This window comes from Mustela lutreola, chromosome 1 (genome assembly GCF_030435805.1).
Source record: "Mustela lutreola isolate mMusLut2 chromosome 1, mMusLut2.pri, whole genome shotgun sequence".
NCBI classification, from domain to species: Eukaryota; Metazoa; Chordata; class Mammalia; order Carnivora; family Mustelidae; genus Mustela; species Mustela lutreola.
Window position 1 is genome coordinate 166,284,494 of NC_081290.1, and position 26,752 is coordinate 166,311,245.

At 47.7% G+C, this 26,752-nt stretch overlaps 1 protein-coding gene across 2 annotated transcripts in view; it reads left to right on the top strand.

The window, feature by feature from the left end:
- Positions 1 to 16,036, top strand: part of LZTS1 (leucine zipper tumor suppressor 1) — a 57,584-nt gene extending 41,548 nt beyond the window's left edge. Inside the window, exons 1-4 of one of the 2 annotated variants that reach the window (XR_009354825.1) lie at positions 6,712 to 7,071; positions 8,371 to 9,174; positions 11,692 to 13,927; positions 15,376 to 16,036. Coding sequence is in view for 1 of the 2 variants with exons in the window: in XM_059178901.1 (XP_059034884.1) it covers positions 6,727 to 7,071; positions 8,371 to 9,174; positions 11,692 to 12,363 (1,821 nt within the window). In the remaining variant the exon portion in view is untranslated. Of the gene's footprint in view, positions 1 to 6,593; positions 7,072 to 8,370; positions 9,175 to 11,691 lie in introns of those variants that run through there. The other variant, XM_059178901.1, reaches the window with a different exon arrangement.
- The last annotated feature ends 10,716 nt before the right edge of the window (positions 16,037 to 26,752 follow it).

Genomic DNA, 26,752 nt, shown 5'->3' on the forward strand with positions numbered 1-26,752 from the left:
GCTAATGGACATCAGAAGAAAGCAGGAGTGGCAATCCTTATATCAGATCAATTAGATTTTAAGCCAAAGACTATAATAAGAGATGAGGAAGGACACTATATCATACTCAAAGGGTCTGTCCAACAAGAAGATTTAACAATTTTAAATATCTATGCCCCCAATGTGGGAGCAGCCAACTATATAAACCAATTAATAACAAAATCAAAGAAACACATCAACAATAATACAATAATAGTAGGGGACTTTAACACTCCCCTCACTGAAATGGACAGGTCATCCAAGCAAAAGATCAGCAAGGAAATAAAGGCCTTAAACGACACACTGGACCAGATGGACATCACAGATATATTCAGAACATTTCATCCCAAAGCAACAGAATACACATTCTTCTCTAGTGCACATGGAACATTCTCCAGAATAGATCACATCCTCGGTCCTAAATCAGGACTCAACCAGTATCAAAAGATTGGGATCATTCCCTGCATATTTTCAGACCACAATGCTCTAAAGCTAGAACTCAACCACAAAAGGAAGTTTGGAAAGAACCCAAATACATGGAGACTAAACAGTATCCTTCTAAAGAATGAATGGGTCAACCGGGAAATTAAAGAAGAATTGAAAAAAATCATGGAAACAAATGATAATGAAAATACAACGGTTCAAAATCTATGGGACACAACAAAGGCAGTCCTGAGAGGAAAATATATAGCGGTACAAGCCTTTCTCAAGAAACAAGAAAGGTCTCAGGTACACAACCTAACCCTACACCTAAAGGAGCTGGAGAAAGAACAAGAAAGAAACCCTTAGCCCAGCAGGAGAAGAGAAATCATAAAGATCAGAGCAGAAATCAATGAAATAGAAACCAAAAAAACAATAGAACAAATCAACGAAACTAGGAGCTGGTTCTTTGAAAGAATTAATAAAATTGATAAACCCCTGGCCCGACTTATCAAAAAGAAAAGAGAAAGGACCCAAATAAATAAAATCATGAATGAAAGAGGAGAGATCACAACTAACACCAAAGAAATACAAACTATTATAAGAACATACTATGAGCAACTCTACGGCAATAAATTTGACAATCTGGAAGAAATGGATGCATTCCTAGAAACATATAAACTACCACAAATGAGCCAGGAAGAAATAGAAAGCCTGAACAGACCCATAACCAGTAAAGAGATTGAAACAGTCATTAAAAATCTCCAAACAAACAAAAGCCCAGGGCCAGACGGCTTCCCGGGGGAATTCTACCAAACATTTAAAGAAGAACTAATTCCTATTCTCCTGAAACTGTTCCAAAAAATAGAAATGGAAGGAAAACTTCCAAACTCATTTTATGAGGCCAGCATCACCTTGATCCCAAAACCAGACAAGGATCCCACCAAAAAAGAGAGCTATAGACCGATATCCTTGATGAACACAGATGCGAAAATACTCAACAAAATACTAGCCAATAGGATTCAACAGTACATTAAAAGGATTATTCACCACGACCAAGTGGGATTTATTCCAGGGCTGCAAGGTTGGTTCAACATCCGCAAATCAGTCAATGTGATACAACACATCAATAAAAGAAAGAACAAGAACCATATGATACTCTCAATAGATGCTGAAAAAGCATTTGACAAAGTACAACATCCCTTCCTGATCAAAACTCTTCAAAGTGTAGGGATAGAGGGCGCATACCTCAATATCATCAAAGCCATCTATGAAAAACCCACCGCAAATATCATTCTCAATGGAGAAAAACTGAAAGCTTTTCCGCTAAGGTCAGGAACACGGCAGGGATGTCCATTATCACCACTGCTATTCAACATCGTACTAGAGGTCCTAGCCTCAGCAATCAGACAACAAAAGGAAATTAAAGGCATCCAAATCGGCAAAGAAGAAGTCAAATTATCACTCTTCGCAGATGATATGATACTCTATGTGGAAAACCCAAAAGACTCCACTCCAAAACTGCTAGAACTTATACAGGAATTCAGTAAAGTGTCAGGATATAAAATCAATGCACAGAAATCAGTTGCATTTCTCTACACCAACAGCAAGACAGAAGAAAGAGATATTAAGGAGTCAATCCCATTTACAATTGCATCCAAAACCATAAGATACCTAGGAATAAACCTAACCAAAGAGACACAGAATCTATACTCAGAAAACTATAAAGTACTCATGAAAGAAATTGAGGAAGACACAAAGAAATGGAACAATGTGCCATGCTCCTGGATTGGAAGAATAAATATTGTGAAAATGTCTATGCTACCTAAAGCAATTTACACATTTAATGCAATTCCTATCAAAGTACCATCCATCTTTTTCAAAGAAATGGAACAAATAATGCTAAAATTTATATGGAACCAGAAAAGACCTCGAATAGCCAAAGGGATATTGAAAAAGAAAGCCAACGTTGGTGGCATCACAATTCCGGACTTCAGGCTCTATTACAAAGCTGTCATCATCAAGACAGCATGGTACTGGCACAAAAACAGACACATAGATCAATGGAACAGAATAGAGAGCCCAGAAATAGACTCTCAAATCTATGGTCAACTAATCTTCGACAAAGCAGGAAAGAATGTCCAATGGAAAAAAGACAGCCTTTTCAATAAATGGTGCTGGGAAAATTGGACAGCCACATGCAGAAAAATGAAATTGGACCATTTCCTTACACCACACACAAAAATAGACTCAAAATGGATGAAGGACCTCAATGTACGAAAGGAATCCATCAAAATCCTTGAGGAGAACACGGGCAGCAACCTCTTCGACCTCTGCCGCAGCAACATCTTCCTAGGAACAACGCAAAAGGCAAGGGAAGCAAGGGAAAAAATGAACTACTGGGATTTCATCAAGATCAAAAGCTTTTGCACAGCAAAGGAAACAGTTAACAAAATCAAAAGACAACTGACAGAATGGGAGAAGATATTTGCAAACGACATATCAGATAAAGGACTAGTGTCCAGAATCTATAAAGAACTTAGCAAACTCAACACCCAGAGAACAAATAATCCAATCAAGAAATGGGCAGAGGACATGAGCAGACATTTCTGCAAAGAAGACATCCAGATGGCCAACAGACACATGAAAAAGTGCTCCATATCACTCGGCATCAGGGAAATACAAATCAAAACCACAATGCGATATCACCTCACACCAGTCAGAATGGCTAAAATCAACAAGTCAGGAAATGACAGATGCTGGCGAGGATGCGGAGAAAGGGGAACCCTCCTACACTGTTGGTGGGAATGCAAGCTGGTGCAGCCACTCTGGAAAACAGCATGGAGGTTCCTCAAAATGTTGAAAATAGAACTGCCCTATGACCCAGCAATTGCACTATTGGGTATTTACCCTAAAGATACAAATGTAGTGATCCAAAGGAGCACATGCACCCGAATGTTTATAGCAGCAATGTCCACAATAGCCAAACTATGGAAAGAACCTAGATGTCCATCAACAGATGAATGGATCAAGAAGATGTGGTATATATACACAATGGAATACTATGCAGCCATCAAAAGAAATGAAATCTTGCCATTTGCAACAACATGGATGGAACTAGAGCGTATCATGCTTAGCGAAATAAGTCAAGCCGAGAAAGACAACTATCATATGATCTCCCTGATATGAGGAAGTGGTGATGCAACATGGAGGCTTAAGTGGGTAGAAGAAGAATAAATGAAACAAGATGGGATTGGGAGGGAGACAAACCATAAGTGACTCTTAATCTCACAAAACAAACTGAGGGTTGCCGAGGGGAGGGGGTTTGGGAGAAGGGGTTGGGATTATGGACATTGGGGAGGGTATGTGCTTTGGTGAGTGCTGTGAAGTGTGTAAACCTGGTGATTCACAGACCTGTACCCCTGGGGATAAAAATATATGTTTATAAAAAATAAAAAAAGTATAAAAAAAAATAAAATAAAATAAATTAGAGCAGAATAAAGAATGCAAGGTTTCGGGGCACCTGGGTGGCTCAGTGGGCTAAAGCCTCTGCCTTCGGCTCAGGTCCTGATCCCAGGGTCCTGGGATGGAGCCCCACATCGGGCTCTCTGCTCGGCAGGGAGCTTCCTACTTTCTCCCTGCCTGCCTCTGCCTACTTGTGATCTCTGTCAAATGAACAGATAAAATCTTTAAAAAAAAAAAAATTTAAAAAGAATGCAAGATTTCTTCTGCACTTCCTATTCTATTAAACTTATAGTTCCCCCATCATCTATCTTTTATCTAAGAAATACTCCTTCACAATGCATGACAACACAGATTTTCCCAGCTTTGAAAGTCATGTGACCTATGCTTAGCGATTTGTCCAAATTTGCAAATGTGCTGATGTTGACATCCCAATATATTCCTCTCTGTGGTGACTGGCAAGGTTGTTGTTACTTTCAGCATTGGTTATAAAATGCATTCCTATTACTTTTCTTTAACTTTTAAAATTCTAATTCCAGTATAACGTACAGTCGTAATTTAACACTTACATGCACCATCTTTTTTTTAAAAGATTTTATTTATTTATTTGACAGACAGAGATCACAAGTAGGCAGAGAGGCAGGCAGAGAGAGAGGGAAAGCAGGCTCCCTGCAGAGCAGAGAGAGCCCAATGTGGGGCTCGATCCCAGGACCCTGAGATCATGACCTGAGCTAAAGGTAGAGGTTTAACCCACTGAGCCACCCAAGTGCCCCTACATCATCTTTTATGAGTGAAATCATATGCTATTTGTCTTTCTCTGACTGACTTATTTCACTTAGCATAATACTCTATAGCTCCATCCCTGTCATTGCAAATGGAAAGATTTCATTGTGTTTTACGGCTGAGTCCATCATATGTATGTACGTGTGTGTGTGTATACACAGTGTTTTTCACATTTTCTTTATCCATCCATCCCCCTTGGGCTGCTTCCATAATTTGGCTATTGTAAAAAATGTTGCAATAAACATAGGGTACATGTATCCTTTTGAATTAGTGTTGTTGTATTTTTAGTGAAAATACCCAGTAGTACAATTCCTGAATTGTGCATTCCTATTACTTTTAAAAAAAATTTTAAACTTAACATTTGGGGGTACAATTATTTCCCTTTTCTTTCTCTTCTGAATCCTCTTCAGTCAGGCCTTTGTTTCCAGCCCTCCACCCAAACTGCTCTTGTGAAGGTCATTGACATCCTACCTCCACATGGCCAGACCCACTGACCAACTCTCAGTTAGCAGCAGTAGCACTTGACACCATCCTTATGGAACAGTTTCTTTCTTAGTTTTCCTCCATCAATCAGAGCCTTCTCAGTTTCTCTGCCTCATTCCTCCTCACCTCCTGACCTCCATGAACCAGTCCTCTGACTTCTCTTACCTTTCTGCCTTCACTTCTGTAGTTATGTCACCTAGTTGCATAGCTGGTTTCTATAATAAACAGCTTTTACATGGAAATCTGCATCTCTCCACCCATCCTACTGCCTACTCTACAGCACTCCTTGGATGCCTAAGAGACTCTGCAAACTTAATGTCTTAAACCAAGCTCTTATTTTCCACCCCACCTCATCCTAAACTGGCTCTTTTCGTGGTCCTTTGTATCTCAATAAATGACAACTTATGTCCTCTTGTTGCTTGGATAAAAATATCGAGGTCGTCCTTGACTCCTCTCTTTCTCTCATTCCCTGCATCCAGTCCTGTAGCTAATCCTGTCATCTGGACTTTAAAATTACATCTAAAATGCAAGCCACTGCTACCACCCTGACACATCCATGATAGCCACTCACCTAACGTATCTGACGCCCCTTCCATCCAAGCCTATCAGCAGCCATTTTTCTAACCTGCAGCCAGAGTGACTCTCTGCAGCCCAAGCCAGATCAAGTAATCAGCTGCTTAAAGCCATGCAGGGGCTCCTTATCTCAACCAGAGTTAAATCCCAGCCCTGTGTCCATCCAGGCCCTATGTTTCCTGGTACCTGCTAGTTTTAACTTCTGCCTGTCCTATGTCCCAGCCAGGGGCATATTCTATTCTGCAGCCAGACTTGTCTCCTGACTGGTCTCATATATGCCAAGCACAGACCACCAGAGGAACTTAAGGCTTTTGTTCTTGGGGTTTCTGAGCATCTTCTCTCCTCCCCCAGATTTCCACCTGGCTTGCTCACTCATTTTCTTGAGGTTTCTTCAAATGATACCATAACAGCGAGGCCTCCTTTGTGCTGCCTGTGAAAAATAACCACCTCCCAGAATTCTATGCTACTCAGTCTGCTTCATTTTCCCCCATAGCATGTATAACACTAAGGATAGTAGACACGGATTTGTTGATAGTCTGTCCACATGATACTGAACACAACCCAAATGCAGGGACTGTAGCCATGTTAGTCACTAGAGAATATCCCACGACTTAGAGGAAGGCCATCCCAAAGGAGGGTGTCAGTGAATGTTTGTGGACTTAGCAGACAAAGGGAGAAGGAACAAAGAGTTAACAGTCAGCCCTGAACTTTCATTAGAGGCTTTCATTAGAAGAAGCATACATTTCTCTACTACTCAGACCTAGCAGTCAGAACCAACTCCTCCACATCACCATCGAGGACTGTGGAATGACTGGCCCATCTCAAGCTGACTTTTGCCTTCTGTCCCCTTCCAGGTGTACAGCTCTCCCAGGCTCTGTAAGGCTTCTGCTATGACCACAGTTTCTTCGTGTTACCAGGACTGCCCTTTGCTGCCGCAGCCACACCAGATCCCCATCCTACCCTATCTATCCTTGGCCCCAAGTCAGCATGGGTAGTGTCAGTAGCCTCATCTCTGGCCACAGCTTCCATGGCAAGCATTGCCGGGCTTCACGATACAAGTTGGGCAAGTCTTCCCATCTCAAGAAGCTCAATCGGTATTCAGATGGGCTGCTGAGATTTGGTTTCTCCCAGGATTCAGGCCATGGCAAGTCCAGCTCAAAAATGGGAAAGAGCGAAGACTTCTTCTACATCAAGGTCAGCCAGAAAGCCCGGGGCTCCCACCACCCAGATTACACTGCACTGTCTAGTGGGGACATAGGCGGCCAGGCTGGGGTGGAGTTTGGCCCATCCACCCCACCCAAGCTTATGCCCTTCTCCAATCAGCTAGAAATGGTAAGCAAGGGTCTCTGGAAAGGGTGGGTGGGTGGGAAAACCAATAAAGAGCCAAATGAGAATGAAGAGAATGGAGGCAGGGAGGGAAACGGAGGTGATGATACTAACATTTATGCCTCCAAGAGGCGAGAGCAGGGGTGGTAAGGACAGAAGTGCTCAGTTACACCACAGAGATCAAAGGCTGGATGAGGGAATTGAAGCCCTGGCCAATCCCCTAATCTGGGAGAGTACCCAAGGGGTAAGCCCTAAGCAAAAAGGAGAAATGAAAGCCTTTTTGAGCTCTACTAGAATGCAACTGGTTGTCAAAACAGGACCAACAGCAGCATTTTCAAGTGCATGGCAAGAGGAGGGTGCTCTGTTATATCTGGAAGAGCGGATGGAGAATCCACTTGGAGAGAGGTTGCAGAGAAGCTGCTAGCACACTCCTGGAGATGGGCCTTTCCCTCACTCACTCCTCCTGTGGTGCAGCAGCTCCTCACTCAAGCTGGGCCTTGGAAGTGTCTTTGGCTGGAAAAAAGCCAAATTTGTTATCATCGGGTTAGCAAGGATGAGGTTAAAAGAGCCCTACATACTCAGAAATCTGGCCCTTGTGCCATTTTAGACTTTCATGGGTCCCACCAGTGGACCTGAAAACAATTTTCCTAGTTAATCCTCTGCCCCCACCTGGGGGGATCAGTCCATGGCTTTGATATACTAGGAAAAGACCCCCCTAGTTTGCATCAAGCTTTATGTTTTTCAAATGAAAGGGCTTGTAGACTGTAGTCTACTCTCCCAATGAAAATGACAGTTTTCAGAAAAGTATTGTTATTTCAAGTGATTTCCCCCAGCCTTTTGATACTGGTCACAGCCAGTTTTCTCACTCCCGGCCTACTGGAAGGGGCAGTGAAGGTGAAGAAGGGCCTGACCTCCACAGGGACACCTTGTTCATCCAGCCCAATGCTCACACCTTACACCACACAGAGACCCAGAGCCAGAGCCCTGGCCCAGGGATCTCAGCAAGTGAACCTAAATATGTTGTTCATTTTCTCAGGAGGGCTGGGACAAGCTCATGACAGGCTGGCAATTTATAAAGCCAAGTACCTCAGTAATCCTTAAGGATCTCCCCTACGCACAAAGGAATTTATCCTCCTTGAGAAGGATTCACCATATTTAGCTGCTTCATAGCAACAGGCAAGGTTGCCTATGGCTAGGACCAAGAAGGATGCTATGTGGCTGGCACACATACCTAGGCAAGGGAGGGAAAGTTGAGAGGGGAGTTGAAGGGAGACACGGGATCAATATGGTTGTTTTCCTCACCAGGGCTCAGAGAAGGGTGCAGTGAGGCCCACAGCGTTCAAGCCTGTGCTGCCGCGGTCAGGAGCCATCCTCCACTCATCCCCTGAGAGCTCCAGCCACCAGCTGCACCCTGCCCCTCCAGACAGGCCCAAGGAACAGGAGCCAAAGCCCAGCCTGTGCTCTGGGGCACTGTCTGACTCCGGCCGGAACTCCATGTCCAGCCTGCCCACACACAGCACCAGCAGCAGCTACCAGTTGGACCCACTGGTTACACCAGTGGGGCCCACCAGCCGTTTTGGAGGCTCAGCCCACAATATCACCCAGGGCATCATCCTCCAGGACAGCAACATGATGAGCCTGAAGGCTTTGTCTTTCTCTGATGGGGGTAGCAAGCTGGCCCACCCAAGCAAGGCGGACAAAAGTTCCTCATGTGTCCGTTCCCCCATCTCCACAGACGAATGCACCATCCAGGAGCTTGAGCAGAAGCTGCTGGAGAGAGAAGGTGAGCTCCAGAAGCTGCAGCGCAGCCTTGAGGAGAAGGAGCTGGCCTCCAGCCAGGCCTATGAAGAGCGGCAGTGGCGCTGCAAGGAGGAGCTGGAGGGCCTGGACCAGAAGTGCAGCAGCAAGTTGAAGCAGGCCTCCCAGAAGAGCCAGCGCACGCAGCAGGTGCTGCACCTCCAGGTGCTCCAGCTCCAGCAGGAGAAGCGGCAGCTCCGGCAGGAACTTGAGAGCCTCATGAAGGAGCAGGACCTGCTGGAGACCAAGCTCAGGTCCTACGAGAAGGAGAAGACCAGCTTCGCCCCCGCACTGGAAGAGACCCAGTGGGAGGTGAGGCTTTACCCTGTAGGCTTGGGTCAGCTGTTTGCTGCCAGTCCCTGTTTCTCCCGGTCCTAGCCCATAGTATTTGAACACAGGCTGCCTAAGCAAAGTGAGCCAAAGTGCCAGCCTTGCGACCTAAAGAAGGAGCTCCATGATAAACCATGTTGGGGAATACAATTAGTGTTAGTTTCCTACTCTCTCCTACCCCAGGGCCTCACGGCCTCTGGAATTGAATTTTCTAAGAGTCATTGACTGAGAAGCTGGAACCAGGAGAACAGAGGCCTCGTGGGGCAATCTGAGGGCTGACCCACTTCATCTTGCAGGAGGCTCAAAAGAAGCATAAGTCATGCTCGAATCTGAGTTCACACTGGTTCAAGAGACCACAAGAGAGCATGGTATTAGTTATTTTTGAGAGAAAGGACCTCATCCACTGGTAAGAGTGACCTCACTTATGGCAGGTATCACTGACTGAGTGGCTCATTCCTCACAGAAGTGTAGGTGGGGCTTTGATTTGGTGGGCTGCAGTGGAAACATAAAAGTACAAGAGAAGGGCACACAACACCTAGAAATGAGGCTTTGCTGGAAAGCCTCCTTAACCTCTACATCCTGCTCTCCAGACAGTAGCTTTCCTCACCTGAGGGACCTCTCAAGGTGGTGGGAGTGGGGTGGGAAGGTAGGGCTGTAGGCATAGCTACTCTGTCACTCTCCCCAAAGACTCCTACCCTGGAAAGGAACTGAGGAGGCATTGTGTCTGGTTAGAGCAGCACCACCCCCAGGTCCAGCTACCTACATGCACTGGAGCTTTCTGTACTTACTCTAGAAATTAGAATGACAAGAGTCATCAGGGATGGATTCCCTCAGAGGAAAAGGATCCCTTCTGTGGCAGAGATGAATGGGGGACTGGACAGGTGAGAAGGGAAAATCACTTGTGTTTGCCAGGTCTCCTAAAGAGGAAAGGATGCTGGCAGTGGGAACAGTGCCTTTTTTCTTTCCCATTGATGCTGGGACAGCAGACCCCACCCGAGCCCTTGTTTTTCAGCCAGGGCTCAGGACATTTGGGGCATCTCAGAGATATAAACTAGTCCTGGCGCTAGGCAGTCATCCTTATTTGCCCAATTCCCCAACTAAGCTGGGCATTGCTGTGACCTCATTCCCAGATTGTCCAGTCAGACTGTATAGCAAAACAATCAATATAATAACAGATAATATATTACAAACATAGTTAGAATAATAATAACTATCAAGTGTTTAAGTGCCAAGCCCTAGTCTCCCTTAGTTCTTATATAAGCCTATGAAGTAGGTACTGTTACTAATCCTTAATTTAGTTAAGGAAACTGAGGTACATAGAAGTTCTAGTAGCAAATAGCTGGTTAAATCACTTGCCGATGGTCACCACATAACATGTATCAGTGCCAGGATTTGGTCTTAACACTTTGGCTCCAGAGTTCACATTTTTAATCACTACTCCACAGTGCCACAACACTGAAGTAGTGTGTCACCAGGATCAGCCCATTTTATCATACGTGATCCAGCCAGGATTCAAAGGCAGGCCCATGCCTCAACCATGACTCTATGTTGTTCCCTCCATGAAGCAAATATAGGCTTAGTCTTAGAAAGGCCTTCTTGGTCCCACACAAGCATTGTCGGTGGAGTTCAGCATTGCTTCCTAAATGGTACATGAGAACAAGGGGTTGGGGGTTACTACTGTGAGTGAAGTGAGGAGAAATTAGGGTGACTTCTGGTCTGATCAAAGAATCCATTTTGTAGAGGCCCAGGACATGACCCTCAGTCTGTCCAGCTTTCCCCCAGGCCGGCAGGAGAAAAATCACTCTTGGGATACAGCCAACCAAACTGGTCCCAATCTTTTGAGCCACCTATGACCACAAATGGCCAAGACCCTGGAGACTCATGGATCTGAATCAGTGCTTTTGGTTTTTTCTGCTGCTCTTGGCCAACTTCAGAAAAGAAATAAGAATGGGAAGAGTGGAGAGGTGGGGCCAGGGGAGAACATAGTAGCTCTCTGTTTGGCAGATCTGAATTTGACACTCTGAGCCAGGCACATTGCTAGTCATTGGAGTGCAGCGGTTAATGATTGAAGACAGTCTATCCCAGTAGGAAGGGAGGGCAGCTGGGTGTGCACAGGGGTGAGGTCAGAGGATATGGGCACAAGCATGAATGATAGAAGTTTGGCAGACATCAAATCAATATCATTGATGTTGAGTGTGGAAGATGGAGCTACCAGTAGTGATCACGGATTTACACATAGTAAATAGTAAATCTTTGGGTACAGATTCAGATTTAGACTGTGATTTGGGATTGAGGCTGCATGTGGACAGATCAAGTCAGGCCACAGAATGAAAGGAAGTGCAGAGAGGGCGCAGCCTTCATGGGTCACCCAGACCATCATGCTCTTGAGACTGTGTCAGGACCAGCCTAATTCCTCAGGCAGTTAAGATGTTATTTGCCCCAGGTAAGGACCTCCTACATCTTAACACTTTCTCTTCTCCCCAACCCAACCCTTGGCAGGTGTGCCAGAAGTCAGGGGAGATCTCTCTCCTGAAACAGCAGCTGAAGGATTCCCAGACAGAGATCAATGCCAAGACTAGTGAGATTCTCAGTCTGAAGGCACAGCTGAAGGACACACGGAGCAAACTGGAGGGCGTGGAGCTGAAGACTCAGGATTTGGAGAGTTCTCTGCGTACCAAGGGCCTAGAGCTAGAGGTCTGTGAGAATGAGCTACAGCGCAAGAAAAATGAGTCTGAGCTTCTTCGAGAGAAGGTGAACCTGCTGGAGCAGGAGCTTCTGGAGCTCCGGGCCCAGGCTGCCCTGCAGCGAGAGGCTGTGTCTTTGGGGCCAGGACTAGGGCCTGGGCTAGGCACTACGTTCTCTGAGGACATCCCCACCCTGCAGCGGGAGTTGGAGCGGCTGCGTGCGGAGCTGAAGGAGGAGCGGCAAGGCCACGACCAGATGTCGTCAGGCTTCCAGCATGAGCGCCTGGTGTGGAAGGAGGAGAAAGAGAAGGTGATCCAGTACCAGAAGCAGTTACAGCAGAGCTACCTAGCCATGTACCAGCGGAACCAGCGCCTGGAGAAGGCTCTGCAGCAACTGGCCCGTGGGGACAGTGCAGGGGAGCCCTTTGAAATTGACCTTGACGGGGCCGATATCCCCTATGAGGACATCATAGCCACTGAGATCTGAGGGGCCTGCTGGGAGAGGGAGAGCCAGGGATCTGACACTGGGATGCAGGGGTACAGAGCCTGTCAAGGAGGGTTCCTCTCTCTACTCCCCTGCTCAGTAACCCAGGCCTCTGTGAGAGGCCTTCTCCAGGGCACAGACCTAGGATTATCCGGGAGAGGGGAGAGGAGGACTGCTACATAACCTTTCCAATCCTTGCCCACATTCCAGCATTTACCATCCCTGCAACCCACTAGACCTCCAGCTTCCTTAAGAAATGGATTCAAGGATCTCCATCATTTGGTTAAGAGATCTCTAAACCTTGCCTTTTGTTAAAAAATACTCGGACCCTCACCCAGGTGGTAACTGCTGTATTGGCCGATGGCCACCCCAGGACAGAAGCTCCCCTCTCTCTCTTCCCACAACCACTTTTTTGTCCCTGGACACATTGGGATGACTTGAGAGTAGAAAGAAGCTATCTGTGATCATAAACCTTGGCACTTGACCCGGTCATAACCTGAGCTGTTTTTCTTTGGTCTCAGAGCTGTAGGGGTTGGATCTTGGTATGGAGGACCTGGCTTAGCAACATCAGAGCTATCCCAACCCTGGAAAGCCACAAAAAGAAGGGGAAATCTGGGGCATCCCAGGAATGTCTAGACTCAACAAAGCCCAGAGGGAGTCAGAGGAAAAAGCCAGGTAGTAAGGGTCAGACCCGCCTGTGCCCTGCTAACTGGAGGTAAGCAGTCTTTGGACAGCTGGTAACCTTTGACCTCAGTGACCACTCTTTTTAAAGCCATAGACACTGAGGCCCTATGGTGGGGAGGATTGAATGCACTGTGACATAGGGAAGGTATGGCTTTCCAAATGTCCCTGGGAGAGCCTCCAGATCTCTCCTCATGGGGCTAGAGGTAGGGGTTTCCCCACTCAGTTTAAATTGGCCAGTGCCTACTCTGAACTTATTTTCTTCTCAAGAATCCAGCCTTTGCTTGATCCAAAATAACCTATATACAACTAAAATGGTGCAGGAATGATCTGACATTTCCCTCCTTTGCCTGTGGCTCAGTTTATGGGCACACCCTTTCCCCTTTGTATTTCCAGTCCTAAAGTCAGACAAGACTCCTTTCAGGTCAGGAACAATCTCCAGAGTTTGGTGGCCCAGAGCCCCAGGCAGGGAGAAGAGACACAAATACAGCCTTATGAACTACCCCAGGGCCACTGGCTAGCCTCCTTCTACCTGGGCCCCACAGAAACTACCAATTATCAAGAATCCAGGAGCTTCAGTTTTGGGGGGGATGGGCCAGTGCCTGGGGGAGGCTGGTGTCTCTCTTCTGAAGATGTGCAGAGCTGGGGGAGGAGAGAATGGTGGAGTTCCTCAGTAGCTTAGTTCAGAGAAAGAAAAAAATATATTTTTTTTGGTCTTCTTTTTTTCTTTCTTATCTTTTCAGAAGCAAGCCAGATCTAGCAGGCAACCAGAACCGTTCCATGTTCTATTTTTGACTCAAACTACAGCTGTTGTTCTTTCTTAGGACAGCCAAGCCTTGGTGGATTCCTGAGCTTCATGCCTGCTTGCTGAGGGGGTTTCACTGAGGTAGGAGGGATGAGCGAGCCTGGGTATTTAGCAGTCTGAGACCAAAACCCCTGATTCTGCCTCTCCGACCACAGTCCTTGCAGGACCCAGAGTGGGAGTGGGAGCTGCTTCTCATCACCCCCTGCCTTCGGGCTCTGCCTTCTGGCCCCTGGGGTTAAGCTATGCCTGTGACAGAGGAGCTTTTCTGGAATTTCAAGCCACTGGTCTTAGTCGTAGGCCAGATTTAAACCTGAAATGAACAGGTTGAATGCCCCCCTTCTGCCTGGAGGAGAGTACCCTCCACTGGGCACAATGTAGACCCTCAAGTCAAAAATGTCCCACTCCCTGTGCCATGCTGTGAGACGGTGGGAGAGGGATAGTAAACTCTCTTTCAATAGAGAAGGCAGTTTGAGACCAGAAAACAAAGGAGGTGACTCCACACATTCTGCACAGACTTTTATTCAGGATAATTTACTGATGGGAGAATTGGGTGGAAGATGACTTATTCTCCACAAAGTCTGGAACTTAGTGCACAGATTTTATAAAGCTGTGGGACACAGAGAAGGGCGTTATATGAGATCAAAGGGTTTGCATGCCCTTAATTGACAGCTAACCTTTAATTAGATCTGTGGGACCACCTGTGCCCCAGGAAGAGGGAAGACTATGTCCTAACAGATTCACGGGGGACCCAAACAAGCCTTCCCCAAGCCCAGCTTTGGAAGGCATTTCTAAAGTATGTATGTATGCTAACCTCCTAGAGGCCCAGAACACAGCCCCAGGAGAGGTCATCCAGCAAACACAAGCAAGACTGGGGGCCAAAGATGGAGTCCGTATCGTCAGTACCACTACACACAGCCCTCACCCCCTCTATTTCCACCAGCCTGTGCCTTGTTTGAATTATTTTTCCCAGTGAGGCTGCTGTGAGATAAAGGGGCTACTGTTCCCTCCCCAGGTTGGAGATACACTACTCCCCACCCGCAAAGAGCAACCAAAAACCCTGTGCCCTGTCCTGCCTTGCTGAGAAGAGATGGGTGATAAGCCCAGGGGAGGACACTGAGGGGCAACATCTGTGCTCCACCATGATGTGACCATACCAAGCACTCCACATCCCTGCCTAAGGCCAGGATGCCCACCTTGGGCCGCCACCCGCTGAAGACCCCAGGGTGGGCCACAGTGGCACCAGAGTGCAACAGTGTTCTGTAACATAGTGACCTTACTGCCATGTGGTTTTTCTTCCCTTCCCTATGGAAAAACATCATTACTATTCCCAGGCCATGCCAAACCCAGCCTCTCCTGAAGGAGGATCTGAACAAGAGGCTGAGCAGGGACTGGGAAATCAGATGATGGGGCTTCAGAGCAGACGGCCTGGCCCAGGGCCAGCCAGCATGAGCTCGTTGCCCTTCGCTCTGAATACTCCTGCTGGCATGTTTGCTTATTCAGTCAGATCAACCTGCTCTGCTCTTCCAAAGGATGCTTGGCCTGAAGATGCTCTGGCTGCCTGCAAAGAGACAGCAGCATTCAGTACCTCCTCACCCAAAAGGAGACTCTGCCTCCAGGCCTTGCAATGACCAGACCCTGGCAGGACACCCCTGGAGGTATGTCTTCTGGCTGCTGTGTCATTCAGGTAACTCCTGCTGGGTGCACTCTGATCCCCATAGGCACTGAGCTCCATAGGGACTGGGGAGGGTTACCTCTCCCCTGAGAAACACTTGCTGACCCTCTACTCCCTGTCCTGCTCTTGTCCTGGCCCAGCCTGGACCATCTCTTGCTGATGAAGCAGCAGCTTTGTGAGAGGACTTTTCCTGTGGGTCCTGAGTTCTCCTAAGCCAGAGCTGCCATGGCAGGAGGCTGTGTACTCTGTACAACAGATGCTTCTTGTGTGATCAGTCTTGTGCTGAGTCTGCAGACAAAGCTGGAACCTCCAGCCAAGGCTGGCTTTGGATAGACCGGCATTTGGAAGAATATGTACATAGTTATTTTTCTCTGGGTTGTTCCTTGTTTTGTTTGTTTGTTTGTTTGATTTGCTTTTGACAGCTTCATTTTATTTTTGATGTCCCTTTTTGGCCATGTAAACTATTTCTGATAATTTTATGTTTCTATTTATGAATAAAGAATGCCATTTCTCATGCCCTCCAGAGCTACTTTCGTCTCCTCAAGCTACCCTGCTTCTCTAGGCTAGGGCATGGCAGCTCCTCCGGGCGCCTCCCTCTGGAATAGGAAAGGTGATGTCCCTCCCTGCCAGTGAAGGAGGTGCAGACAGCTTTGATGAAGGCAGTGTTGGCTGGAGGAAAGCATGGGCCTTGGCATCAGCTAGACTGCCAGGCAGTCTGAACCACTCTCCAACCCTGTGGTTTTTTCTGTGAAGGACCCTACCCCAGCCCCAACCTAGGGCCTCTCCTCCCTCTCTCTCCAATTCCTTGGCCTATCAAAGCCAGGCTCTTTGGCTAGAGACCAGAGTGGCTGTTGTTCTTACTACCTCAGGGCCCCCCAGCTGGGAAGGTGCAGTCACTCTGGTGGCCATCTGTCCAGGCTTCTCCGTGCCAACCTGCCTCGTTCACCTCGACAAGCATTCCCAACTGCTCTGGGCTCAAATCCTACACACAAAGGGCTTCGAATCAGTTGGCAGGAGACAGAAGGGACTTGTAAAAAGGAAATGGAACACATGAGGGATAAATGGCAATGCCTTTGAAGTGGGACAAGTCAGGGTCTCCAAGGAAGGTGGCAGGCAAGAAAGGGTCTGGGGGCAAGTATGGGACAGAAGAGGAGTGGGCAGAAAGGGATAGACAGGAACAACAGCTGGGATAGGCATTCACACCAGCTTAGGGCTCCCTTCCTGTCTATACAGGTGACAGGAGAGGCAGGAGGCCAGGGAGTGGAGGATATCCAAAGCTCAAGGAAGGTCAGGCAGCTGAGAAGTGACCAAATCAGGATAGGAGCCTGTATTTGTCTAATTCCAAGGTCCAGCGCCTGGACAAATGGGTCATATCAGCCCTGGAGTAACCCTTCTTGTTCTCTGTCCTAGAACTGGCTCATGGTGGGTAAGTTGTTGCATTGGTGGCTCCCACTGAACTCTGCCTTCCACTAATCACACCCCTAAGTGGCCCCCTCCCCTTTAGTTTTGGCAGGACCTGAGACTCACTTTTTTAAAAAAATAATTGAAGTCGGTAGAAGTGATGCTCCACCAGTTCCAAGTTTAGAAGGCTGCCTAAGCTTGGAAGCTTTCAATTTTATTTTCCTGGGGGCCCTGAACTGCCAATGTAAAAAGCCCCTCTAGTCTGCTGGAGAGACCTCCATGGAGTGGGAGGGATCCTGTTGTCCCAACTAGGCTCCTGATCCATCAGACCCCATGGAACAGGGATTTGCTTCTCCCACTGCCCTTCCAGAATGAGCACATTAAATAGCAGTATTTTTAAACCACTGAATCCAAGGTGATTTCTCATGTGGCAAAGAAATAGATAAACAGACACTCTCTGGCAACCCCCTTACTTGCCACTTCAACTAGACTCTGTCTGTTGGGCTAAGAGTAATAGAAAGGCAGGACTCCTGGAAAGGCATGGGGCCATGGAAAAGACTGCTTTAGTGGCAGTAAGTGGCAGCAAAGTAGGGAGCAAAGCCTTCTCCTTGCCCATCTTCCCCTGGAGTACTGTTGAGGACAAAGTCTTTTTTTTTTTTTTTTTTTAAGATTTTATTTATTTATTTGACAGAGAGAGATCACAAGCAGATGGAGAGGCAGGCAGAGAGGGAGATAGAGGGAAGCAGGCTCCCTGCTGAGCAGAGAGCCCGATATGGGACTCGATCCCAGGACCCCGAGATCATGACCTGAGCCGAAGGCAGCGGCTTAACCCACTGAGCCACCCAGGCGCCTGAGGACAAAGTCTTTCTTAAACTCCAAACCTACTTACCATTTTAGGGGGAGAAAAAAAAAGAACAAAAGGGAAATGAGAGTGAAAGAGAAAGAGAAAGAAAAAAGGAAAAAAGGGCTTCTTCTCCCCTGACAATAAACAGCTGAGCCTCAGCCTGACCAGCGCTGGGAGCAGTCTCAGGGTTCTCATGACTTCATGAACAGAGTATGCACACTTGTGCCTGTGAGGTGGGAGGCAGGGTGGCCACCGTCCCCAGATGGCCTCCACAGAAGGTGTTTTCTGAATTACATGAAGAAGATCAAGCTGCCTCCAACTTTCTCTCCAATCCAGGTGTCAGAGGGCCTGAAACATCACCATTTCATTCAGTCATGTGTGCATGCATGTATTCATTCAACAAATATTTATTGAGCTTCTATTTTATGCCAAGCCCTATTCTAGATGCAAAATAATGAAGGACCTTTCTCCTTAGGAACTTTCACTCTGGCAGTAAATAAATCAGATGATTTTCAATTCAATCAGGGAAGTGCCATGAAGGAAAGAAACAGGACAATACAAGCTGGCTGGGCACAGGTGGTGCTACATGGAAGGCTGGCATGGGGGAAATCAGTACTGGGAAAGGAAGGTTGAAGAGCCAAAATGTCCTCTTATTTCAACATTTTGGGAGACTGTGTCAGTCTTCATCCCTTCCTGACTTGGATCTCCCTATCCCAGCTCTTGCTGGGGGCCTCAGCAGACACTTTCTCCACAGGGAGCTAGCAGCACTTCACCCTCCTCAGCCCTGAGCCTCTCCTACAACCTACAACCTCAGCTTCCTCTCCCTCAGCTCCCTCTTCCTCCCAGTGAAGAGCATGGGAAAGCTTGAATTTGGCATCAAACATTGTCCTTCCACACAGGAAAATTAAAAACAGAATTTTGTGAAATGACACAATCCTTATATGGATGCTAATGTTAAAATAGCATCTCTTCATGTAACATGATTGAGAAATGTTATGCTTCAATTATTGTATCCATATACACATTGTTTAATGTCTGTTTTGGTGGGAGGGGTTTGCTTTGCTGGGGCTTCGAGCAGTTTATTCAACCTACTATGTAATCCAGATTATTCCCGCAGGATATCTCTCTTCCACCAGTCTTTCCTTGCAGTTTGGAGCCATCCTTGACCCACTGCCTTTCCATCATCCTTTCTATCCAATCAGATCCTAGATCCTGTAGAATTTCCTTAAAGCCCTTCCTCCACCCTTATTTCTTCCTGCATCTACTGGCCAGCCAAGGTCACCAAAAGACTCCCAGAGTGCTAAGACCTCTTAGACATCTTCTGATTACAACCACCTCACTTTTATAGATGACAAAAGAGATACCCAGAGAGGAGAGAGGACAGCTTTGAGGTCACACGGCTAGTGAATGAATCACACAGGTAGAGGTAGTCACCTTGACAATCTAATAACCCCACTGATTTCTTTGCTCCCACTCTAGTCCATTAAATCTGTTTACATAAAAGATGCAGGTTTATCACCTAACCCCAACCTGTTGCTTCTTCTACCATGTCTCTCCCTTGTTCAAAACCTTCAGGGGCTCCCCCCAACCTCCAAATGAAGTTAAATCCCCTTACCTGGCCTCAGGTCTCTCCACTTCATGGTTCTGACACCTACCCCTGGTAAACCTAGAGCACTTTCCTGAAACATCACATCTACCATCAATATAAGCTCAATAAATGTCACGACATTCCTCTTGTCAGTTATAATTTTTGTGAGAAAAACCTGTTCTGTTCCTCAACACTGTGTTCAACCCTAAGATCTGGCCAGAGATACCCTAGTGGAACACAGTGTGACAAAGGGTCAAGTGCCCAAACTGCAGAACCAGAGCTGAGTTCATGTCCAGACTCCGTCACTGCTGAGCTCATGACATTGGATATGTTACTTAACCTCCCTTTGTTTCAGAGGATTTTTTGACAATTAAATGACATAATACCCATTGAAAGGTAGCTAAAGTATTGCTATTATTTTTATTGCCACTATCATGATTTATTGCTACCATTATTATTTGTTAATAAAATATCACTACTTCCAGCTGTGCTAAACTACACTGGTGCCCAATACTCCAGCAGACTCAGCAAAACCCTACCCCTTGAGAAAGAGCTGACTGTTCTAGTCAACCCTTTGCCCAAGTTTTTCTCTCCAGCTCTCAACTCCAGAAGGCTGACTTGTGGGGCAAAACCCCTGGGAGAGAGGGAGGGCATGTAGCTAGGAAAAGAAAGGAGCAGAGAGGGCTTATGTTAGGCAGCATGTGGGGCAGGTCTAGGCTGGAGCCAGCTGTGCCACTGACCAAAACCCCATGCCCAAAGAGAGCCAATTAGAGTCCAATTCACACCCCTCTATGTATAGCCTTTCCTGTCAAATAGACCTCCTTTAGCCCAGCAACACCATGCCAGCTCTAGCACACACACAAGCGCACACACAGAGTCCCCACTGTATTGTTCCTTCAGTGTCCACCATCCCCCACTGCCTCCATTATCACTAATTGAGCTGTAAGTCAGCTTACAGCAGCATTTGTAATCAGTGACAGGTGAGGCAAATTAAATTTCTCACACCAGAAGTAACAGTACAATTTTCCTGTTACAACCCATTACCGGCAGGCACCCTCTAGGGCTGCGGGCCGCAGAGCCAGGCAGTCCACACCTAGCCTGAGAGTTCCAGGTCTGAGATTCCCTTTGCTTGATCAGTTCTTCCGGCAAGAAGACAGGGGCACAATAGAGCAGGCTAGGGAGTGAGCGCAAGGGGGGCACAGCCCATTCCCAGGAGAAGGGGGCTGGATGGCTTCTCAAGCTGGTATCTGCATTTCTTATTCACAACAACCCCACATTTTACATATGACGGATCTGTGGGGCCTAATTGTGGCCACAACACAAGTTCTCACTGACACTAGCTGCTTCTTCCTTCTGTCTATATTCCAGCCCTTGGATCCAGCTGTCCCCGACTAGCCATAGAAGGTTGTATTCTGAGCTCCTGTTCCTCACTGTTCCACAGACTGAGAGAGGTCCCACAACCCTCTCAATGCAGGCCTTTTCCATCAGAATCCTGAAATTCCACTGATAGAAATGCTCTTCTTTGGGCTGAGCTTTCAAAAACATGAGTGTCCCAGGAGAGGTGACATTTTCTGAGGCATTTTCCAAAGTGGAGAAGAACAGAGTTACAGCAGACATCTGGGCTCCAGGGTGGTGGTGAGGGGAAGAGGGTACAGCAAGAAAGCAGAGGTTAGTAGACAAATGTCAGTTGGTTCAAGGTCATCTTGCTTTTCTCCCCCATTATCCACAAGACAGACCCAGGCTTGCTAGATCCACCCATCCTCCAACCCCTGAAAATGACAATCTCAGCAGCTTAGAGCTTGGCCTGCTCTGGCCCCAGCTTTTGTCACCACCAGTCTAGGATCAGCCTGAGAGGAACCTCAGGACAATCCACTGAAGCCCTTTTATATATAGACAGCCCAAGGGAGCCCTGCCCACTCCAGGAAAGAAGAAATGAGGAGGGACTGACACACCCTCCAATCCCACCAGCCTTCTGCACCAGCTTCTCTGGCCCTGGCCCCGCCCCTGCCCCTGCCCCTGTGGAAGCAAATGCTTTCCAGGGAATTTCTGGCTGTGGCTCTCATTTGGCTTAGCCTCAAAAACTGTACTTAGAAAGCAGGAGGGGCCATGGTGATGCCAACTGGCCAGCTCCAAGCGAGAACTAGCATCACAGAAAGATACAGCTACAGGAAAACGAAAATAAAAGCCCCTACCCCAAAGTGTTGTTTCCCTAATCTCATTACCACCTCCCTCCTCCTGCCTCCTGAGCCCAAGAAAAGCAAAATATTCTCAGGTTCAATTTCATATTGCTATCTTTAAAGTATCTTAGTTTGGGCGCACCGAGATGGCTCAGTCAGTTAAGTGGCCAACCCTTGATTTCAGATCAGGTCATGATCTCATGGCCGGGGAATGAGCCCCATATCAGGCTCCAAGCTCAGCAAAAGTCTGCTTGAGGATTCTCTCCTTCTCCCTCTGCCCCTCCCCCTGCTCACACACACAAACACACACACTCTCTCAAATAAATAAATAAATTTTTTTAAAAAATCTTGGTTTGGTAGGGTATTTTTCTACTTATTGATTCTCAAATAGCACAACTATATCAGAAAAGGAAAAAACTTAGGAAGATAGATCATTCACTTTTCTTCTGCACATGCCCATATACTCACATGCCCATGAGCACGCACACACACTCACACACATACACAGAAGTAGACCAATTAAAAAAAAAAAAAAAGTGTTCCTTTTCTTTAGTTTCTAGATGTTTTTTAAGTTGTTATTGAAATTTACAGCTGCAGGGAGGACTTCACTTTGAGGCAGTCACAATAGAGGCCTTAGCAGATCCTCACGCAAGATGAGCTGAGAGGGCTGGGCCTTATGCAATCTTCTCACCTGTCCCTCCATCCTAGCCATCACCTGGGGACCCCTGGGAAGGAGTGTGGCTATGGTCTAGAAAGGTCTCTGGTGCCCAGGGCAAATCTCAGAGAGGGACTCCTCTGAGAGCTGTAGCCATTACACTGCTAGCAGGTGAGAGAATGAGTCTCTTCCTAGAGGGGGAATCTGGGCCACCTACCATGGCCTACACCATGTCCCCTATGCTCCCTTCTCCCCATCCTCTCTGCATCCTTATAATTGCCACCCCCCAACACTGCACCACAAACCAAAGCATTATGGATGCGGTGGGGGCTCTAGGCACCCTCCAAGCCCTCATGGACGGCACCAAGACCCAAACCAAGGGTCCTGGGTAAAGCTGAAGTACAGGCTACATTCACAACTATCCCTTTACTACTTCCAAAATACAATTGTACAGATGCTCAGAGATGCTTACTGCCAAGAACCAAACTTGTTTATAAACTTGGACAGATTACAGAGGACAGAAGGAACATTTGTTGAGTATTTCCATTGTGCTTAGTTGACACACACTTTTCAGGATCCTTGGATGTCTCCAGCAATTCTCCAATGGCGGAACTTCAGGTGCACACAGGACAGCTAGTCCAACCAGAGTTAGAGTTGGCCAGGGAAGGAGGGCTCAGGGGGGGTTGTGCTGGGTTGTGCTGTGTTGTGGGTTGCCCAAAAACCAGCTTGACAGTTCGGCTGTAGTTAACCTCGAGCAGTAACCCAGAAGCTGGCCCAGCAACTTCTTGGCCACACTGGGTGTTTAGTAGTTGGCAGACGGCTATGGATGTGGAGTCAGACTTCCCATGGATCTTCATTGCCAGTTCCCCAAATGACCTTGAGCAAACCCTTTAACTCCAAGGGCCTGGCTTCCCATACCCAGATGGTCCTGGTGATCTGGAGGGTACATAACAAGTCTCTTACCCTTGGGCTGCCTGGTGAAGCCATCCCAGACAGTAAATAACAGAAGAAGTAGACATTTCCAGATTATTGTGCTCTACATAGAGGATAGGGAAAAGGCCTGAAGACAAATGACTGTGACAGTGAGGAGACTGGCCTGGGGGGGGCTGAGGTCTCTCCATGCAATAGCCTAATGAGGTGAGTAGAAATCATGAAGTCTGCTTCAGCATCCTGGAAAGAAGGCTGGGCCAGGACTGTGCTGGGGAGGGATCCTCTCCCCATTGTGTCCCCAAAAGGACAGGCACAGTAACAGTCCCTCCTTTCTCTCAGAGGCACAGAAAGGAGGGAGCCCAGAACTATGGACCCTGTGGAAAAGCATGTTGGCTACATGGTTTCAGGTCCATGCCCCACAGAAGCCATGGCAACCCTGTACTGTGATGTATGCTATCCCTATTTCATAGGACCATGAATGACTGGGACACTGCCGCAGTCACCCATGTAGCTAATGACCTTTGGAACACTTTCTCCTGGCTCTGCCTTGGTTGTCTTTCCCCCTCACTGTGCTCCAATCTGCATCTCCTGAGCTTATCCAAACTGGCTTGCATTCCCTGGAATGCTGATGGGCAACATTTCTGAAAGAAAACTTCAGCTTCCTGGTGATTGGGGGATTGGGCGGGGCGGGTTGTGGGTAGGGATGTAAACTCACCCTTGGATCCCAGCAGCCTTCCCTCTGACCCATTAGGTCACCATGGATGGTGCTGTTACTGTACCTTAATTCCCAGGAGGCCCATCCCATGGGGGCCAGGGAAGGGCGCCAAGGCTTGTTCCCTCCACAACAGAGTGCTCTGGGCTTATAAGGAGGTCCTTGCAAAATTATGCCAAGAAGGCTGGTGTGTGGATAGCGAGGCCCCAGAACTTCAGCTTCCTGCTCCTGGGGAAGTCAGGGAAGTCAGGGGAGCTCTGGAGCTTGTTTCCTCTTTAGTTAAATAAGGATAATGCCACCTCCTTTTCAGGTGTCTGTTACTGTCCTAGGGCTGCCTAATGAGCACCACAACACCACAAACTGGGTGTCCTGAAAGAATGGACATTTATTCTCTTGCGGTTCTGGAAGCTAGAAGTCTGAAATCGAGGGGTTAGTAAGGTCTTGCTTCCTCTGAACCCACCAAGGGACAACGCTTCCTTTTCTTCCAGCTTCTGCAGCCAGCCCCACATGTTCCTTAGCACCATCACACCTCTGCTGGCATCTCCCTGACCTCCTCCATGTCCCTCCCTCACCAGCATTCACTGTGTCTCTCTGCTCTTCTTTGAGGACACCAGTCATATCCAATTAGGGGTCTTCTCACCTTAATTAATGACATCTGCAATGACCCTATTTCCAAATAAGGTAGTGGGGGTAAGGACGCTAATATATCTCTGCGGGGGACACAAGCCCACCCATAACAAGGGCTTATTGGGAGGTCTGAGATCAAAGGGCATCAATACAGCATGGGAGCTGGTCCTCCAGCTGCTCTTGCCCAGTGGAGACTGAAACAAACCCCATCCAAGCAGAGTGTCGAGATAGAGGAAGGACCTGGGAGTCTCCAGTCAGTGCCCCTTAATTCGGGGGTGGGGGCGGGGGTTCGTTTAAAACTGCTCTCCCCCCAGTTAGGGAAGGGGTGGGCCACAGTGGATAACTCACTCCAAGCAACTTGATTTTCCCCAGAATAGATCCAGGTCCCAAGAGTGGAGCAATGGGGCCTTGTCCCCCTTTGAAGTGCAAATGAGGGCCCCTCCATGCAGCCTCCCTCCCACCCCCAGAATAATCAGTGCCTAGCATCTGCCGCCTGGTTCTGCCCCTGCCGGAAGTGTGCCCGACAGCTGCTCCGAGAAGCACAGGCTCAAGTCAGGTGGCTGGAAGGATCAGCCCCCAGGCAGTCCGGGTAATCGCCACTTAGTGGGAGAGAGAATTAAGAAAACAATGTTTAATGTGCTGGGCGGCAGCTGCGGTCCTGCTTTGCCATTTGCTTAGATACCTGCTGTCCCCACAGGGGCTGTGGTGATGGGGGAGGGGAGGAAGGCATGAGGGACTCTTTGTTTCACAGGCAGCTTTCTTCCAGGCAGCCTTCGGGGCATTTGAGCTATTTTACAAGAAGGGGATAGGACACTGGATGGTTTTGATAAGAATCAGTGAGCGAATTTGGTCTTTAGAAGGCACAGACATCCCTTTGGCAGAAGGGGCTTCCTGCTCCTGGTAACACCAGTAACACAGTAACACCATCTGGCTCACCTCCAACCCTAAAGCTAGAGCCAAAGCCCGCACCCAAGACTAGGCAGGGCTCTGCTCCCAAACCTGGAGATTGGGAATCAGCACAGATGTGGTGACTGTCACTGGTACACCCCACTCACAGTGGGGCTGCGGTCAAGATAGCTATAGTACAAGCCTTAGTTTTCTCATCTGTACAATAGGAGTGGGTGTTTCTGCATGGATCATGGGGAGGGGCCTGAGAAAGTATATATAACACAGTGCCCACCAATAATATCTAACAGGCTCTTTCCCCATGAGGATGCAGGAGGCCTCGGGAAAGGTTAAAGTCGCAACACCACCCCTGGAAGGTGGCTAAGGGACTTGGGAAAAAAACATCAGGCAGTCTAGGTCTCAGTGCATCCTCGGTGCTCAGACAGGCAGGAGACAGACTGTTCCCTTCCTTCTTCCTCCTTCCACCCCCTTCTTCTGTTCCTTCTCTGCCCTCGTCCCTTTACTACTTGACAGGGTCACTTGCCTCTTCCAGGGCCACAGTGCTGATCTATCTTGGCTAAGGTTAACAGGGCATGGTCTCCTCACAGCTTCCAACCTGAGAATGAAGCAGGCATTACCTGAAATGCAGGGCCTACCCAACATTTGACATCTCTGATGATCAAACCATGAGCAGCAGTGGCTGGGGCTTGTGGTCCAAGAGCTGGGGTTAGGGCTCCCTCTCTCAAGCATGTCCAATTGCTACCTGGGGCTGTGCCAAGGCTGCCTTCTGAGAACTTCTTGGGGCAAGACACCCTCTCTTGGAAGGGAGAAAGCTATGCCACCGAAACTCACTGGAGCTTGAAGGGCAAAGTCTTTCTGGAGCTGATACCTGCTCCTACACATTCCTGTGTCCCTCAGAAGCCTCAGGATCCTATCTTGCCCTGAAGCTATGAGGGCTCTCAGTCACTGCCATCTCTGTTCTCTGAGACCTGGTCCTTGGGAGATATCACATAGCAGAGATGAGAGGCCTTCTTGGGTTGGTGGGATAGTCAGATCTCCCAGGTCCCAGGTCCCATGCTCTCTTGAGGTCTCTCTGCTGATCTGGTTGGGAGTGATGGTGATGGGTGGGGAGAGAAGACAGTACAGAGTCACTATGTGATATTTTGTTTTGCTCTTTGACAAAAGTTGCTAGTCCTGACCTCTTCTTTCCCCAAACACTTTTGTTTAGGAATATAATCCTGGTAGCCCACTAAGAAACTCCTATGACTCACCTTTATGGTTATAGGTCTTATTTCTCTAATAAGACTTAAGGTCTTGTTCATGAACTTCTTATTCTAAAAAACATTGTCTTTGGAGAACAAACTCTGAGTTAAACCCAGGTCAATTGTGTACCATCTATGTGATCTTGGGTGAGT